Source organism: Cynocephalus volans, chromosome 4, assembly GCF_027409185.1.
Source record: "Cynocephalus volans isolate mCynVol1 chromosome 4, mCynVol1.pri, whole genome shotgun sequence".
Classification (NCBI taxonomy): domain Eukaryota; kingdom Metazoa; phylum Chordata; class Mammalia; order Dermoptera; family Cynocephalidae; genus Cynocephalus; species Cynocephalus volans.
The window spans coordinates 160,595,875-160,613,892 of NC_084463.1; the positions used below are offsets into that span (position 1 = coordinate 160,595,875).

Here is an 18,018-nt window from a genome sequence, read left to right on the forward strand (position 1 = left end):
CCCAGCGCATAAAGGCCTGTGTCTGGGGCAGCAGCTTGAGGCTGGAGGGGCCAGCAGCGGTGCCGCTGAGGGTTTGTGGCCATGGAAGCACGTGAGGGGCATGTGGCAGTCAGACTGGTGTTTCTATCAACATGTGGGGTGGAGAAGGATGGGTGCACAGTCTTCACCCCCAAAGTCCTCCATGGTGTCCCTATTGTCCCACTTTCCTGAGCACAATTCTGCAGTCAATTCACCATAAAGCAAATGCAAATGGCTCTTGTGCTTTCAAAAAGATGACCAACTTCATTTATCATAAGAGAAACGCAAACTAAAACTACACCAAGGTTCCTTTTGTCTTGTTTAGTTTTAACCTTTCAGATTAACAAAAACCAAATAGGTGGAGAACCAGGTGGTGCTGAGGCTCAGGACCAGGCGCACCCTCCGAGAAGGACAAGCTGCCAGAACTGACAAAATGACCACTGCACATGTCCTCTGCCCCCACGTCCCTTCCAGGAATTTATTCTGCAGTGGCACTCACACATGTATGAAGCAGCACTGGTACAGGATGGGGGCTGGCCGGTTAGCTCAGCTGCTTAGAGCACAGCCTTAAAACACCAAGATCACAGGTTCCAAGCCTGGTACCAGCCAGCTCCCAAAAACAACAACAAAAAAAGCCCATTTGGTACAAGATGACTCGCCACAGCGCTGCTCGTCATGGGAAAGGGTTGGAGCAACCTACTCCAGCAGCTGAGAACTGTTTCTGCAAATCCCAGCTTGCCTCGTGCTGGAATACCATGCAGCTGTGAAACTGTGAAGACAAGGGCACACTCTATGAACCGAGGCAGAACAGTCTCCTAAGTATAATGTTAACCGAAAAAAGCAAAGCACAGACCAGAGAGAAAAGCAGAGGCTCAGTAAAAATGCTTCCCACAAGCCCTGCAGTCAGCCCACGGCCCGCCCCGAGCTCCCTCCAGCGCCTGCAATACTTCGGGGCTCCTCTTGTCTAAATATTGCCATTTGTGTAAAAAAAGATCAGAGGGCTTTGCTTATACAAGCAAAGAATATCTCTAGAACTGTTTACAAGAAACTGATAACACTGGCTGTCTATGGGAGAACTGGATGCCTGGAGGTTGTGGAGAAGGAAATTTTTTGTCTCTGTAACTTCTGAATTTTGAACCACATGAAAGCCTTACCTCGTCAAAAAAGTATTTCAATGAAAAGATGCAAAGCTGGATCATGTCACACCTCTACACACAGACCCTTGACACCCTTCCCACGGCATTCAGCAAATATCATGAGCTATCACCTGCCTTTAATGTTTCTATAATGTGCCTTTAATGCTCAGTGGCAAGTGACAGAAACCCAATGCCAACTGGAATAAGGAAAAAATGGAATTTGTTGGCTCATGTAATGGAAACTGCTTCAGGCACAGCTGGATCCAGGAGCACAGTCAATGTCATTGAGATTCTTCCTCTGGCTCCACTTTTCTCTGTGTTGGCTTTATTCTCAGGCAAGTTCTTCTCTCAGGTTGGCAGAGCTGGCCACTGGCAGCCCTTGGCTGGCATCTTGGCACTTGTCACCTAAACAGTTCCAGCAAGTCCTTAGGCTGGTGCTCATTGGGGTCATATCCCCATCCCTGAACCATTCCTGTGACTCAGATTGGCCAAGCACAGGTCACAAACCCACATATAGAGCCTGGGGGTGGGGTCAGTCACAATGGAGACTGGAAAATTGAGGGAAGTCACCAGCATAAGAGGGATGGATGGTGGGCAGGGAAAACAGCGCCTCTCCACTACCCTCTTGGGCTGTCCTGTCCTCCTGTGCCCTGGCCACTGGACCTCTCTTGCGTCCTGATCACACCACACGCTCACTCACAATCATCTTGGCTTCACCTGTGCCAGGTTCTGCCTGCTTCCCCTGGAATGTCCTTCCCTTTCTCTGCCTGGCAAACTCCTGCTCGTCCGTCAACTCCCTGCTCACACAGCACCTTCCTGCAAGCCTTTCCAGTGCTCCCATGTGCTTTCCCACCCTCAGCAGAACAGACCCTCTCACAGCTGCTCTCTTAGGATCTTCATTCAATTCCCAGGCACAGACTGAGCCTCCTCGGTGCTGGCCTGGGACAGAGGCAAGTCACAGCAGCGCTGCCCTCCGGACCTCCATTACAGCACATGTAGTGCTGTTTGAGAACTGGTTACTTGTTTCACCCGGAGTCACCTGTTCCCTGACTCCTAGGCCCAGCCTTGGCCATTTGTGCCCTCTAGTGCAGCACAGCCCTAGGCACAGGGTACATGCCACCACGGGTTTTCAGAATGAGTAATGACAAGGTGGCTTGAAGGCGTGGGAAATGTTGAAGATAGCCTCTGCTGACTCCAAAACTTATTCCCTAGGCCGAATGATGGCTGCGGGGCTGGGACGCTCCCAGAGGTCTCTGGGAGGAAGTGCCTTGGCAGGTCTCTGTTAGGACAGAGCTGTCACCACTCTGGAAACCCCCATCACCCGGGGCCTGAGACCAAAATCCAGACCCAAAGGAAAGTCCCCCCCGACAAGGCCCTGCCACCAGCTCCCAAGGAGGGGCCCAAGGCAGAGACAGCCGCTGGGTAACTTTGAGGGTGACTTCTCATCCCAGTCTCTGACAGGTCAGTGTCCTCTGAAGGCGGGTGAAGAGCAAGCAGGGCGGGGCTGGAGTTAGCAGGAATCCAGGGGAGGAAGGAAACAAGAAACAATCAAGGAAAAATCCAACCCAGGCCTGGGGTTGGCTCAGGCCACGGGGCCCTGAAGGCTGAGCTCAGGCTGGGACACAGGAGGTTCCCTGGGGCAGGCGGGGCTTCTTCCCGGCCCCCTGCAGCTCAGCAGGGGGAGCTGGCACACCTCCAGAGACCCCCATCTCTTCTCGGTGCCTCCACGAGACACCCTCCCCCAGGAGGATCGCCACCCTTCCTTGTGACTTTCCGCTCCCAGACCCCAGGTCCCCATCATCCCACCTGCCTCCCCGGGTCCTAGGTTCCCAGGTAGCGAGACTGTGGAGATGTGGCTCCAGCTTGGGGGGGGTGCGAGGAGGGAGGAGTGGGGCAGGGAGGGACTTCCCTGCTGGTACCTCCATTCTAGCCAGCCTTGGGGGAGGGGACTTCCAACTTCATCCACCAGGGTCCCTGGAGGCTGCGGCCGCTGATGAGGGCGATTTCCAGGAAGAAGAGGCCAGGAGGGGAAGGAAGGGCTGAGTCAGTCCCTGTGTGGCCATCACAGTGGGGGGAGGTGGCTGTCGGGTGGCGGGGGCAAGAAGCCAAATATCCCATTCTGAGTGTTTCTCCATCGCAGCCTGCCCTGCCCCTCCCGAATGCCCTTCTGGGCCCTGCCCCGTCAGCCACCAGGGTGTCCAGGAGCCCTTCCGGCAGGAACAGTCCAGGCCCTGGCTGAGGCATCAGACCCTGGACATAGTGGGGGATGGAGCGGCACTTGGCCTGAGTGTCTCTTGGGTCAGAAATGCAGGCCACGCTGGCCATCCCTGCATCTCAGGCTATCCCAGACTCCCCACCCACACCCAGGCCCTTACACACAGCCTGAGAAGTTGCGTAAAACAGTCCATTTTAGTAAACAAAATCTTGTTTTATAAATGCTTATTAATTGCAGGACTCCCACGGCGACGCTGGGTGTGGACAAAAAGATCCCGTCCATTCAGCAAACCTCCCCAGGGATTCCGTGGGCCTCAGCCAAGTGACAACCTCATCTGTGAATGGAGAGAAGGAAGTGCCCTCCCAAGAGCTTGCACGATGCAGAACCCAGGGCCCGGCACATAGCTCTTCTGAGATGCAGGCTCTGGACGATGGCAGGAGTGGACTGAGCAGTAGAGGGAGCTGGCACTGGGCAGAATTTTGTGGCATCGAAGTGGGCTTAAAACAGTCCCCAGAACATAGATGATAGTTCCAGTCCTGGTTTGGAGCCCTGGCCTGGTAGCCAGGCTGACGGAGGACAGCAGGGACTTGGACCAGGCTGGGGGACTCTACTGCTCTCTCCCCCTCTGCCAGTGACCCCGATTGCCCACCCACCCCAGAACCTCTACAAAGAGCACTGGAGTTTGTTCCCCGGCTGTGTGTGGCCTTGGTGAGTGCTTGAGATTACACCTCCAGTCTTCAAGCCTTGTAACTTTCTGTTTTGTCACCAGCTCTGAATGTGGCTCCTGACCCTTCCCTGACCACCTGCCCTCCCCCGCCATGGAGGGCTCAGATGGGCAGGGGCTGGGGGGCTTCATCTCAGCCTCATTCCTGCAGGCTCAGGTGGCTTGATCATTAGAATCATTCCAGGTCAGGCGGCAAGGCCAGCCCGCCATCCCCCAAAGCTCCTGTTATAATGTTTCCACAAAACTGCGTCAGCGTTCCTACCAACAAAACAAGTCTCTTATCTTGTTTGAGACTCACGTAACCTGACACTATTATCCCATTTTACAGGCAAGGTGTCTCAGAAAGGGCAAGTCCCTTGCCTGTGGCCACAGAGCAAGTCAGCACAGGGCCAGCTCACAACTTAGCCAATGGCTCAGAGGCCAGAGCTCAGGGCTCTGAGCTGTCCCTCCTCTCCCAGGGCTGTATTGTTGTGGGGAGGGGAGGGCAGGGATGACAGCTGCTGGGTTAGAAGCCTGTGTGGAGGAGGGGCCACGGCCCACATGACCTGCCACTTTCAGGCAGAGCAAATCAGTGTCAGTTCCCCAAGCTTCAGTTTCCATCTCTGTCAAACGAAGATAATGGTTTGATCTCTGGCCACCTCGCCGGGTTTGAGAAATTCAGGGACAAGCGGCAATTGGTAAAAGGCACAGGTGGGCCTGGGCAGGTGGGTGCCTGGCAAAGCCTGGATGGCAAGAAGGGGGAAAGGCACACCCTTTACCCACCGACACCACAACTTGGCCCAGGGCCATCATCCCCCCCTCCTCAAGTGTCCAGGCCCCCGTTACCCTCCAAGCCACTAGGCCAGTCCTGGCAGAATCCACCTGACTGATTCTCCCTGGGGAGTTGGGGCAGGCTCAAGATTAGAACCTGAAACTTCCCTGCATTTGTTTTCTATTGCTGCTGGAACAAATGATCATAAACTTGGTGGATTCAAACAACACAAATTCATTATCTTACAGTTTTGTAGGTTAGAAGTCCAACATGGTCTCACTGGGTTAAGATCAAGGTACTGGGGCCGGCCCGTGGCTCACTCGGGAGTGTGTGGTGCTGATAACACCAAGGCCACGGGTTCGGATCCCATATAGGGATGGCCGGTTCGCTCACTGGGTGAGTGTGGTGCTGACAACACCAACTCAAGGGTTAAGATCCCCTTACCAGTCACCTTTAAAAAAAAAAAAAAGATCAAGGTGTTGGCAAGACTGTGTTCCTTCTGGAAGATCTAGGGGAGAATCTCTTTCCTTGTCTTTTCCATCTTCTAGAGGCTACACAAATTCCTTGCTCTGTGGCCCCTTCCTCCATCTTCAAAGGCAGCAGCAGAGTCTCTCTGGCCCTTCTCCCACCAGCACGTCTCTTTCTCTCCTCTTCTGTCTCCCTTTTCTACTTTTAAGGCTCCTTGTTATTACACTGAGTCCTCCCAGATAACTCAGAATAGTCTTTCTATTTTAAAGTCAGCTAATTAGCAACTGTAATTCCATTGGCAACTTTAATTCCCATTTTTCCATGTAACAAAACACATTCACAGCGGCTGGCGATCAGGATGGGGACATCTTTCGGGGGCTATTATTCTGCTTATCATGATCTCCTTCTTCCCACCCTCCCTACCCCCCTGGCTTGGGCATCTCCCCCCACACTCAGCATCCTTCCCTCCTTCAGGATGCCTTCCTGGCCCTGCCTCCCTAAGGGCCCTTCCCACATTTATAGTAGAAGCCAACCATCTTCAGCACACTGTGCCGTCACGGCTGTCACCCTCTAGAAAGCGAGGTCCCTCTACCCCATCACTATCCATCCCTTCCTTTGTCTCACTCTTCTCATTATGGACCCACCTGGAAGGGCATCATGGTGTACTTGGGAACTTGGATCTCCTCCGTTTCCCTTCATCAGGCTGTAGGTCTCAAACCAAAGGAGGCTAAATGCCCTGCGACAAGAACATTTGGCCCTTAGTAGATGCTCAACAAATCACTGAGTGGAGCGAGGACAGTTTTCCTCCAGTTCCTCTTCAGCACCCGGTGCAGTGCTTGCCTGCCCTTCAGTTAAGTGTTTCTGATACTGAATGAACGAATGAATGAATGAATGAACGAACGGGTGTGAGGACGAGCCCCGCCCCCTTCCGGAAGCTACCCAGCCCAACAGCAAACACAGACGTGCCAGGCCACGCCCTCTCCACACCCTCTTTTCTAGGGGACGGTAAACTTTTCAAAGCGCTGGTAAGTTTGTGATATTTTAACGTAGGCGTTTCCAACGCCTCATTTATTCTCTTAGAAGTCACTGAATATGCTGCTGCGCGTGCCTCCCCCGGACCCAGCCCTGCCGGGAGCGAACACGTCCCAGGTCGTTCCGCGATTTCTGAAGAATTCGGTCTTGCGGCTGCCGCTCCCCCGAGCTCCGACGAGCACGGCCGGAGTCCGCGGAGTCCACCTGGCCCGCAGCGGCCGGAGCAGGAGCGGACCCCGGGGCGCGCCGGGCCGCTGCACCCCCGCGCGGCGCCGTCCGGAGGGGAGCCCTGGGCGGCTCCCGGCGTGGGGCGGGGCTGTGGGCGGGGCCATCCTGGGGCGGCCCCGGCATTGGCTCCGCGGGCCGGGGCGGGGCTTCGGGTCCCAAGGTCCGCACCGTAAGTTCACAGCCGGGGTCGGGTCCCACCGCCGCGCGGTCCAACTCCGGAGCCGGTGCCGCCCGCCGACCGGCCGCCTACGCGCCTCGCGGTGAGTTTGGGCCGGGGTTCCACAGCCCGTGCGCCGCTCTGCGGGGCCCTCCCGAGAGGCCCGTCCCCGTCCCAGCTCGTGCCCCAACCCCAGTGTCACCTCCGCGCAGGTCCCCTCGCAGGCGCCTTGGGCTCCGTGGGGTTTCCCGCCCGTGCACCCATGGCCCGCGGGGGCTCCCGGCATCGCAATCCCCACCTCCCCTTTCCGCCCTCGATTCTGTGCCTGAGCCCCCGCCCCACCCTTGGGACCCGGGAGCGCCCTCCCGCCGCCCAGCGTCCCCGCCCGGGCCGGGGGCCGTATTTTTAGCAGAGGGTGAGGTGTCCTCCTATCTTTAGCCGTGGCCGTGAGTGCCCTGAAACGAATCCGGGCTGGGCTGGGCCATGCCCGGGCAGGGGGCGGGGAGGGGTCGGCTCCGGAACCCGAGGCCGCGCTGAGGAGCCCGACCCGCGGGAGAGGCGGGGGCCCGCACGCCCGGTCTCTGGCCCTGCGCCGAGCGGACACTCGGACATCGCCCAGGCCGGAAAGCACGGGGGAGGCGCCTCCCAGGGCTTAGAGACTGGGGCAGGTTTCCCGATCACCCCCTTTTCCCCCTGACTGTCTAATTGTGAGACTAGGGCCCCTCGCCTCCAAGAGAAAAAGATGCCGTAGGCCGTGCGCCTCTGGTACTCGAACGCGCAGCTCATTGCGGGGCGCCTGCCTGGAGCCCGAGGCGCGCTGGGGACCTCAGCGCGCTCTCCGACTCCTCCCGGCACGGGGCGATAATAGCGGGAGCGCGCGCGCCACCTAGCGGCTGCGGGGCCCGGCGCCGCTCCGCACTGGGACCCCGGGAGACCCCGCGGCTGGGGAGGAGGACTCCCGGCCCGCGACGTCTGAGCGGGCGGGAGCCGGCGGACGCCGGAGGCCAGGAGCCGTTCATTTTGGCCTTGTGTGAAGCTGCCCCCGGAGAACCGAAGTGCTTGAGGAAGGCCTTGCAGATACTTGCTGAATGAATGATTGAATGACAGGGCTGACAGTGAGTGACCCGCTGACCCCGCCAATTGTACAGTGGCGCTCTGGCTTGCCGTACAGCAGTGGGGTCTCCAGCAGCCCTTTGGTGGTGGCTTTATTGTCAGCCTATTTTATAGATGGGGAAGGTGAGATCCAGAGAGGAGAGGTGTCTTGCCCGAGATCACAGAGTGAGTCCCAGGTGGAGCTTGTTTCAAGGTCAGTCTCCTGCTTTCAAGATCGGGGGGGCTGCTCCTCGAACATTCCTAGTGCAGGGTAGTCTAATATTCCCCATGACAGGAGGGGCTCTGCCTCCAGGAAATCGTTTTCTCTGAGGGAGGCCCAGGGCTCCTGTCTAGGGCAAGCCCGGAGAGCTGGATGACTCCTATCTGCACCTCTCACTGCTGCAGAGAGACCCCCTCTCTGCCCCCCCGCCCCAGCCTTGCCCTCATGGGGAGTTTGTTCTCATATCTCTGAACACTTGCCGGTTGGAGGGTGGCAGCCAAAGGGTAGGACTTAGATGAAGGTCTGGGGTCCCTTTGGCTCCCGCCTAGCTGGGAGCCTGTTTTTCTCCTGCTCTCCAGCCAGATTTATAGAGGTTGGTGTGGCCCACTGCATTGGAGCCACATGGAACAGGCTGGGTACCATGTCCACCCTCCCACTTAGCAGTTGGATGACCTGGGCAAAGTTACTCAACCTCGCTGAGGTTCAGCTTCAGCCTCTGTAAGAGGCAGTAATGACACCCTTTGTGCCATGGCTGGGAGCATTAAACTGAGAAACTGTGACTGGCAGGCTGGAGCCTGGGGTCTTGTGGTTGCCAAATCTGAATACTCAGGGCTTGATGGTTGTAATCTCAGCTGTCCCCTGGGCGGGTGATGCTGGTCCCACCCTTCCCCCCTACTCTGCGTTCTCCCCACATCTGGAATTGGGCGGTACATTGGCTCTGAGCGAGACAGCTGTCAGGGACGCCAATTTGTTGTGGAAACACTCAGGCTGTCTTGGCACTCCTGTGTGATGGCGTGGGGGAGGACCTGGCCCAGGCTCTGGGAAAATCCCACCAGTCAGCCTCACTCTCCATGGCTGAAAAGGAAGAAAAAGCTACCCCTGGACTTTCTCGCCTAACCAGGAGCAGATTGGATGTCGGTCAGCATGCCCTCCAGGCCTGCCATGGTGGACACAGGGTGAATGAGTGATGGGATTCCAGGACCTTGGGTGACCACCGTGCCACCCTCCACCCTCCCCCAGCTCCTTCCAAGCTTAGCTGGAATTCCACCACTGGAGAGTCATTCCTTTGTTTCCAGTTAAGCTGCAGGTGCTCTGGGAGGAGTAAGATGTCCAGCCTCTGTGGCTCAGCATGACTGACCCGGGGTGTCCGGTCGTGGGGTGGGGTTTCCTGAGTGAGGGCCTGGGCTGGAGGGGGTGTGGGGAGGGGAGTTGGGACTCTGCCTCTCCTGCATCCTGCTTCTTCCTGCCCCCTCCCCCCACCAGCCCCTCATTCTCAACCTCCCCTTGGGGCTGAGGAACTGGCAGAAGTGCTTTTGCTCAGCCTTTGTTCAGCCTGGGGAGGGTCAATGGGAGAGGGTGAGCTCATCTGGCTTGAGCCCTGGCCCTGCCCTTACTCTCTGGGTGACCTTGGACAAGTTTTTTCCTTTGCCTTTTATGCTGATTCTACATCTGGACTCGTGTGCATCTGGCCAATCAGGCCCTACTCGTACTGCCTGGACGACGCCCCCTCCCCAGACAGAGGAAATACTTGCTGTTTCCTTTTTCTATTAAACCAGTATGAACCTCTCCATAGTGCGTGTATTTTTTCCACATTAAAAATGGCTTTATTTTTTCCTGACTACATAAATAATATGTACATATAAATAATACATGCTTATTATTAAGACTTTGAGTTAATAAAAATCTGAACAAGAAAGGAAAAGTAACTCTGAAATTCTGCCACTTTGAGATAACCACTAGCAGCATTTGGACGACCATCCTCTCAGATTTACATTGAGAACACCTCTCCTCCCATATCACTGACCCAACAGCCCATCTCAGCTCCCGACCCCTATCAAAGTAGCCCATATAACAAGCTAGTGTTGGCCTTTCAGAGTCTTCTCTGTCCTTATACAGGACAGAATCCTATACAGACCCATATACGTCTGTACATACGTAGGTGCACATACGTGCATACACAGGGAGTGGGAGGAGGGCAGGTGGCTAATGCTTTCAATAAATGGCATCATCTACACTACATTTTTACATTTTGCTTCTCTCCCTCTGTAGTGCCTTGCAGGAATCCCTCCAAAATGTCTGAGAACTCTGATTTTTAAATGGGGATGATAGAAGGGTGGTTGTGATAATTAATTGAGATGTGTTTGCAAAGAGCTCAGAAGAATGCCAGGTACAGAGCAGAGTCCCCATAAAAATATTTGTACTAGGTGCTGGGGCAGGAAGGAAGGCCAGAAACTATATTAGTCTCAGCCCCTGCCAGTATATTAGTCTCAGCCCCTGCCAATAAGGAACTCCGTAACCTGGAGGAGGAGAAAAGAGAAACTCCGAGAAGGTGACCTTACCTCCAGGTGGGACATAATTGGGTGATGTCAGCTATTCAGCAGTGATGGCTGAATAGGGAGTTGAGACCACCTGTGACATGCCCTGCCACACACACAATCAGCACTTACTGTTGTGGGGCACAGTTGGTGTGCAAGGGAGTGAGGGTCCGGGCAATGGTGTTGAGCTGAGCCAGGGACCCAGGGCCAGGGACTAGAGCAAGACTTTGTTTTAGTTTTTATGTTTAGGCGACTGGCCAGTAGAGGGATCTGAACCCTGGACCTTGGTGTTATCAACACCACGCTCTAACAAACTGAGCTAACCTGGCCTGCCCCAGAGCAGGACTTTGTATGTGACTTCACACCTGTCGTCAGGTTCCTGGGCCTCAGTCTCCGGGGAGGGGCTTGGCACAGGTAGTCTAGGCTCTAAGATGCGGTGGGTCAGTGAACAAAGCCATGCTTCCTCCAGCAGGGCCCCCACAGGAGAGTGGCCCCAGTTGAGCTCCCAGGGCTGATGCCCAGAAACAAGAAACAAGACGGGCCCAGCAACAAGACAGATGCTTCTGACTTTTGTCCTCCTGCCCCTGACTCATGTGTCCCCTTTGTGTTTCAGCTCAGCCCTGGACTGGGGAGAAACTTTCAGAGCCAAGACCAAAGCGCATTGCTGCCTACAAGATCTCCACCTTTCTGCCTCTGATTTTCACAAAAGAGTTTTCAACCCTTTGAGGAGAAAGTGATTTTTGTTATCGTAATCCCCTGACTTATTGATCTTTAATTTTTCTTTTTCCAATTCCGTGGACCAACTTCGGTCAACACGCCACACGCTCTAGTCTTTGGCCTTTGGCAAGGTTTTGGGATCTGAAAACCACGCTCTGCAGGGAGTGTTTCTGGCTGAGGGTGTTGAGAGCAGGCAGCGTGAGGCCGTGGCCTTGGCAGCCAGGCCTGGGTGGTGAGGTCACAATGTCCACCAAGGTGCCCATCTATCTGAAGCGCAGCAGCCGCAAGGGCAAGAAGGAGAAGCTGCGGGACCTGCTGTCCTCGGATATGATCAGCCCACCACTGGGGGACTTCCGCCACACCATTCATATTGGAAGCGGTGGCGGCAGCGACATGTTTGGTGACATCTCCTTCCTGCAAGGAAAGTTCCACCTCCTGCCGGGGACGGCCGTGGAGGAGCCTGAGGAAGACGGCACCTTCGACCTCCCCTTCCAGTTCGCCCGCACCGCCACGGTGTGCGGGCGGGAGCTCCCCGATGGGACGTCCCCTCTGCTCAAGAACGCCATCTCCCTCCCAGTCATCGGTGGGCCCCAGGCCCTCACCCTGCCCACAGCCCAGGCCCCACCCAAGCCCCCTCGCCTGCACCTGGAAACTCCTCAACCTTCCCCACAGCCTTCCCCGCAGGAGGCAGGCAGTGTGGACATCTGGAGGATTCCAGAGGCTGGCTCACCCCACAATGGAATGATGCCAGAATCAGGGGCTGAGGAGCCCTTCTTGTCCCATGCCAGCTCCCTTCTGTCCCTGCACGTGGACCTGGGGCCTTCCATCCTGGATGACGTTCTTCAGATCATGGATCAAGACGTGGACCGTGTGCGGCTCCCCACATAGGATCTGTGGCTGGCGGGGCTGGGCGCCCAGGCTGGGGTGATGCCAGAAGGCAGGGTGTGGGCACGGCCCTGCCCTAGGAGTCAGGATCCCAGGGTCCCACCTGTGTGGTCTTAGGCCAGTGATTCTCATTCTGAGCCTTTGTTTCCCTCCCGTCCTCTCCCTATGGGCAGAGTGTGCCTTATTGCTTCCCCTAACAACCCACCGAGGACACATGCCCTGAGCATCTTGGGCCACCTAGACCCCACCACCAACTGTTCCTCCTTCCCTCAGGACCCATAGATGAAGGCTCTACTGAAACGGACTCCCCTTCTCACCTCCCTCCCGCCCCAGATGCCCTGATTAGGGGGTCGGGGAAGGGGCAGGGCAGCCAGCCATAGGGCTTGGGTGCTGGAAAGGCTGTTCCAGACCTTGGCTTTGTGTTCTGTACTGGGAGTGTGGTGTCAGTGACCTCGCTCCCTGCCCCATAGCCTCCTCACACAACTGGGGGATTCTGGTTTCAATAAAACATGCTGCTGCTGGTGGCTGAGCTCCCTGTACCCTGGTCCCAATTTCCTCCCAAAGGTAGGCCAGTCTCCATGAGTTGTGGGCTCACCGGGGGGAGACCCCAGTTCCAGAGGGCTTCGTGGAGGACAGGCCCTACCCTCAGGAAGATTGTAGATTGTACCTGATTCCGAGCCCATAGTGAAAATGAAGCAGTAACAGAGCAAGTGTCGACTGTAGATATTCTGACACTGATTCAGTGTTCAATTCACAGGCGAGGCACTGTGCCAGGCCTGGGTCCAGTCCCTGCCCAGGCATCTGGGGTCTGTCGGGGGCACCCAAGAGTGAAGGAGTACCCACAAGGCCTGTGCAAGGGACCAACAGCTTCTCCAGCTTCAGAGGACCAAGGGAGCACACGGGAGGCAAGGAGGGGACAGGGCTGGAAGGGACACAACAATGCTAATCAGTCCCACCAGCTGCTGTTTGTTGAGCATCTACAGTGTACTTGGCTCCAGATACTGCAGATACAAGGCAGATGCAATCCCTGCTCTTTTGGAGCTTATATTGTAGTGAGGAGAAGGACATTAAATTTGTAAACAAGTAAGAGGATTTCCAGCAATGGGAAACTATGAAGAAAACCATGTGATCAGATGCCTGGGGGCAGGGGTGTGGGTGGTGTTCGGGCACCTTAGGGTGGTCAGATGTGATTTTGAGCCAAATCTGAGCTACAGGCTTATGCTCGTGCACAAGCGAAGGCACTGAGGCACCAAGCAAAGGATGAGGAGGAGCCACCACGTGGCAAAAGAGCAAGAATCTCTGAGTCTGACCTTGCCTGTGTGAGACTCAGTTTCCCCATCTCTAAAATGGAGTCAATGATACCACTTTGCAGGGTTGTTGAGAAAATTAGGGATAACATTTATTAATCATCACATGGAGGTATTAAAAACAGTTATGGTATGTAAGAAAGAACCTGGGGCTCAGGAAAGGCAGGACTGTGAGGCCACCAGGTTGGCATCAGCTGAGACCAGTTTGCAGGCAGGGCTGATGCTGAGGCAACGGGGAGCTGCCGAAGGACATTAAGCAGGAGAGACACGTGGTCAGATCTAGATTAGGAAGGTCACCACCCAGGTCACGTGGAGGATAGAGGCAGCCATTGCAGGTATGAGGAGGAGGACTGGACTGAGGGGGACAGTGCGGACAGAGAGGAGGGGAATGTGCTAAGGTGGGGCTTGGTGCCTGGTGCAGACCATGTGGACGGCTGGAGGTAAGTTCAGGCCTCAGTGGTCCCATGCTTCCACTCTTGGCCAGTTCTTTTCCATCCATTTGATGCTTGAATCCCAGACTCCCACCCCACCTCTAGACTTTCTTGCCTCCAGGATCATAGACAAGACATTTTGCTTGTGCAGTTTTTTTTTTCTTTTGGTGTTAATTTTTTTTTTATTGTACTATATACGTTTCATGAGATTTACCGTTTTAAGCATACATTTCAGTGGCATTAAGTACATTTATGTTATTCTGCAACCATCACTGCCATCCACCTCCAGAACTTTTTTTTCACCTTCCCAAACTGAAACTCCGTACCCATTAAACACTAACTTCCCGTTCTCCCTTCCCCCAACCCCTGGCACCCACCATTCTGTCTCTAAGTATCTCATGTAAGTGGAATCACATGGTATTTGTCTTTTTGTGACTGACTTATTTCACTTAGCATAATGTCCTCAAGGTTCATCCATGTTGTAGCATGAGTCAGAACTTCCTTTTAAAGGCTGAATAATATTCCATTGTAATATATATACCACATTTTGTATATCCATTCATCTGTTGATGGATGCTTACTTGGGTTCCTTCCACCTTTTGGCTATTGTGAATAATGCTGCTATGAACATGGGTGTATAAATATCTGCTCAAGACCTCGCTTTCAGTTCTTTGGGGGATATACCTGGAAGTGGAATTGCTGCACATGGTAATTCAATTTTTAATTTTTTTTTTTTTTTAGTAGATAAAGAAACAAAATATTTTGATTTTTTAAGGATCTGCCATATTGTTTTCCACAGCACCTGCACCATTTCACATTCCCACCAAACTTTGTTTTTCATCTGAATTTTTTGCCATCATACAGAGACTGGAGACTTGACATACTATCTGGAGTGCGATTTGAACCCAGGCCTGTGGGACCCCAAAGCCTGTACTTCACTGCAATCCCTGCCCCTCAGGGGTTCAGCTTCAGGCCCTGGTAAGGTTTGTGAAGGCACAGGGTGCGGAGAGCTGAAGGGCCAGCACCTTCTCACCTGCAGGCCCCCCTCAGTGCTTGGGTGGCTTGTCCCCTTCTGCCTGGGGAGAAGACGAGTAAAAAGGACACTTTCCTTAGAGCTTCACCCAGCTGGAAGGCAGCACCTCTGCCTGGACCTGAGCTGAGGCCAGAGTCATAGAAGAACATCCTTGTCCGGGGTCCCCAGAAGTGCTCTCAACCCACCCTGCAAAAGGCATCAGCCAAAGGGCCCTGGGATTTTCAAGGTGGAGAAAGGGAACTAGGGAGGCAACCTGAAGTATCAGATTAACTGAACTCAGGATACCTCCTTACGCCAGGGTAGCTAGGGGTAGAGAGAAGAAAGACCTTCCCTCTTTGGCTTGTCTAGACACCATGTCCCACAAATACCACCCCAAAAAAGGAATTCCCCAAAGCAGAGAAAAGCTGTTGGACAGCCAAAAAACTAACAAATGTTTCTACAGTCCACATTTTTAGATGCTCAACATTCATGCATGTCCTTATTCTAGTATTTACTCTTCAAAAAAACAGCAACAACAATATATCTAGCATACCTAATATAATGCATCTATCTCTCTTTCTGTCAAAAATATACTCACTCTTTCCAAAGGGAGACCACTCAAAGTTGTGTTAATTATCACATCCATTCCCAAGTCCAGGATTCCTGGATGAAGTCCATTCCTCTAGCAATTCCCTTACCAGCCCATCTCAATATTTTGCAACCTATGAACTACATTGTAAAGTTAATTTCACCAATACACCCTATTTGCAAGAGTGGAGGTTAAGATAGAAGAATAAAGAATTAAAATATATAAAAAATGTACTTGACTCAGCAAAACAAACAAACAAACAAACAAAACACACTTGTAGAAGCCGCAGATCTTTTTTACAACAAAGCTGTAGCTGGTATGAATAACTCCTTCACTACTCAGTTCATGTTTCCTTTGCCTTCAGCCTGCATCTTGGCTGTTCAGGATTCTTTAGCAGGTGATGTGTCCCAGACCATTGTTAAAGAATCTGAGCCCTTGGTGGTTCTCCCTGTGTAGAGTTCATTTTTCCCCCAAACTTATAATTTTGAAACATTTCAAACTTACAGAACTTTTGTTTGTTTGTTGTGTTGTTTTGGTGGCTGGCCAGTACAGGGATCCAAACCTGTAACCTCAGTGTTACTAGCACCACATTCTCCCAAGTGAGCTAACTGGTCAGCCCCCAGAAATATTGGAAGAATAGCACAGTTGCCATCCACATACCTTCATCTAGACTTGCCCATTATTACCATTTTTTCTCTTTGCTTTATGTCTTTGCATATAAAAAATTTTTTTCCCTGACCTTTTGAAAATAGGTTTCAGGCATCATGACATTTAATGCCAAATACTTCAACATTTATTTCCATTAAGTTTTTGTTTGTTTGTTTTTGGTGGCTGGCCAGTGCTGGGATCTGAACACTTGACCTTGGTGTTATCAGCACCACCCTCTCCCAAGTGAGGTAACTAGCCAGCCTTATTTCCATTAAGTCTTTATTTAGCTTTCTTGGGCTTTACTGGGCTTCATCAATCTGTGGATTGGTGTCTTTAATCGTTTTTGGAAAAATAGCAGTCATTTTCTGTTTAAATAGTGCCCCTGCCCCTTTCTCTCTCCTTACCCTCTGGGACTCCCATTAGTATACGTTAGACCTCTCACTATATCCTCTATGTCACTACTCTATTTCTGTATTTTCTGTTCTTTTGTCTTTTCCTCTCTATCTATCTTCCAGTTCATTTATTCTCTCTTCAACTGTATCTAATCTGCTTTTGACCCATTCATTCATTGTGTTCTTAATTTTGGTTACTGTATTTTTCAGTTTTGGAAGTTCTATGTGGTTCTTTTAAATGTTTGTTGTGAGGGCCGGGCCCATGGCTCACTTGGGAGAATGTGGTGCTGATAACACCAAGGCCGTGGGTTTGGATCCCCTTACCGGTCATCTTTAAAAAAATAAATAATAGGGCCAAGCCCATGGCGCACTCGGGAGAGTGCGGCGCTGGGAGCGTGGCGACGCTCCCGCCACGGGTTCAGATCCTATATAGGAATGGCCGGTGCACTCACTGGCTGAGTGCCGGTCACGAAAGAGACAAAAGTAAATAAATAAATAAATAAATAATAAATTAATTTTAAAATGTTTGTTGTGACACTTTTTTTTTTTTTTTTTTTAAAGATGACCGGTAAGGGGATCTTAACCCTTGACTTGGTGTTGTCAGCACCACGCTCACCCAGTGAGCTAACCGGCCATCCCTATATGGGATCCGAACCTGTGGCCTTGGTGTTATCAGCACCACACTCTCCAGAGTGAGCCACAGGCTGGCCCCTATTGTGATACTTTTTAATAGGTACTTTTTCCCTACAGATATTTTTATGCTTGTCTTTAATTTATTTAAACACAGTAGGCAGTGTTATTCTGTGGTTGGTATCAGATAATTCCAATATCTTAAATCTTTGTGGGTCAGTTTGTGTTTCCTTTTGTTTGTACTGGTTCTTGCTCAAGGCTTCTTGTTTCTTTGTGTGCCTGATTATCATAGACTATGAGCTGAATATTGTATCTGAAAAAAATTTTTTTAGAAATAATTTGAAGCCTAGAATGACAATACATTCCTTCAAAAAGGATATTACTTGGTACTAAGTATGCTTGCTTTTGCCAGGTGACTGGGGACTTTATAAGACTGGGTCCACCTTAATCCAAACTCAAATCTTAAAAGCTTTCCTGAACCATCCAGATAATTGGGTTCTGGGTTACAAGTCCATAGAAGTTGGGGTTCCATCTTAAAGTGCATGTGTGTCAGTGGTGAGGTATCTGACTTACCTTGAGAAAGCTCTGGGTTTTGATCTTTGACTCTCAAAGACTGCCAAACAACAGTTTAATTTCATGGTGTTATATCTTCCAGATCAGTAAATGCCCCCAGGACAAAAATTGCTTTAAACACTGGGCTTGGGCTGGCCCTGTGGCTCAGTTGGAGAGTGCTGCACTGGTAGCACCGAGGCCACGGGTTCGGATCCTATATAGGGATGGCTGGTGCACTCACTGGCTGAGCGTGGTGCTGACCACAACGTGCCGAGGGTTGTGATCCCCTTACCGGTCAAAAAAAAAAAAAAAAACACTGGGCTTACCCCCCTGGGTTTTAGCCTCCTAAATTTTGGTCCCCAAATTCTTCACTGTATTATTTTTATTACTTTTTTTTTTTTTTTTTGTCTTTTTCATGACCTGCACTCAGCCAGTGAGTGCACCGGCCGTTCCCGTATAGGATCTGAACCCACGGTGGGAGCGTCGCCATGCTCCCAGC

General features: G+C 52.6%; 1 protein-coding gene and 1 long non-coding RNA gene across 8 annotated transcripts; one reads left to right on the forward strand and one right to left on the reverse strand.

Annotated features, from left to right (window-relative positions):
- Window positions 1-5,131: 5,131 nt before the first annotated feature.
- On the reverse strand, window positions 5,132-7,088 carry LOC134375540 (uncharacterized). Its single transcript, XR_010023404.1, has 3 exons — window positions 6,932-7,088; window positions 5,957-6,048; window positions 5,132-5,295 (listed from the first exon to the last, which is right to left on the reverse strand). It is a non-coding gene; the product is annotated as an uncharacterized LOC134375540 (long non-coding RNA).
- On the forward strand, window positions 6,676-12,482 carry CDC42EP2 (CDC42 effector protein 2). Of its 7 annotated transcripts, none has more exons than XR_010023401.1 (4): window positions 6,678-6,832; window positions 7,957-8,035; window positions 8,943-9,142; window positions 9,519-9,609. XR_010023401.1 is itself a non-coding variant. In XM_063094071.1 (3 exons), exon 3 carries the CDS (start codon window positions 11,317-11,319, stop codon window positions 11,959-11,961), a length of 645 nt encoding a protein of 214 aa, XP_062950141.1. In that variant the 5' UTR covers window positions 6,676-6,832; window positions 7,957-8,035; window positions 10,970-11,316; the 3' UTR covers window positions 11,962-12,482. The 7 variants fall into 7 exon arrangements, 3 of the variants coding, with proteins under 3 accessions (XP_062950141.1, XP_062950139.1, XP_062950142.1); XR_010023403.1 differs by having other exon boundaries at window positions 6,683-6,832; window positions 8,943-8,997; XR_010023400.1 differs by having other exon boundaries at window positions 6,684-6,832; window positions 8,943-9,128.
- Window positions 12,483-18,018: the final 5,536 nt, after the last annotated feature.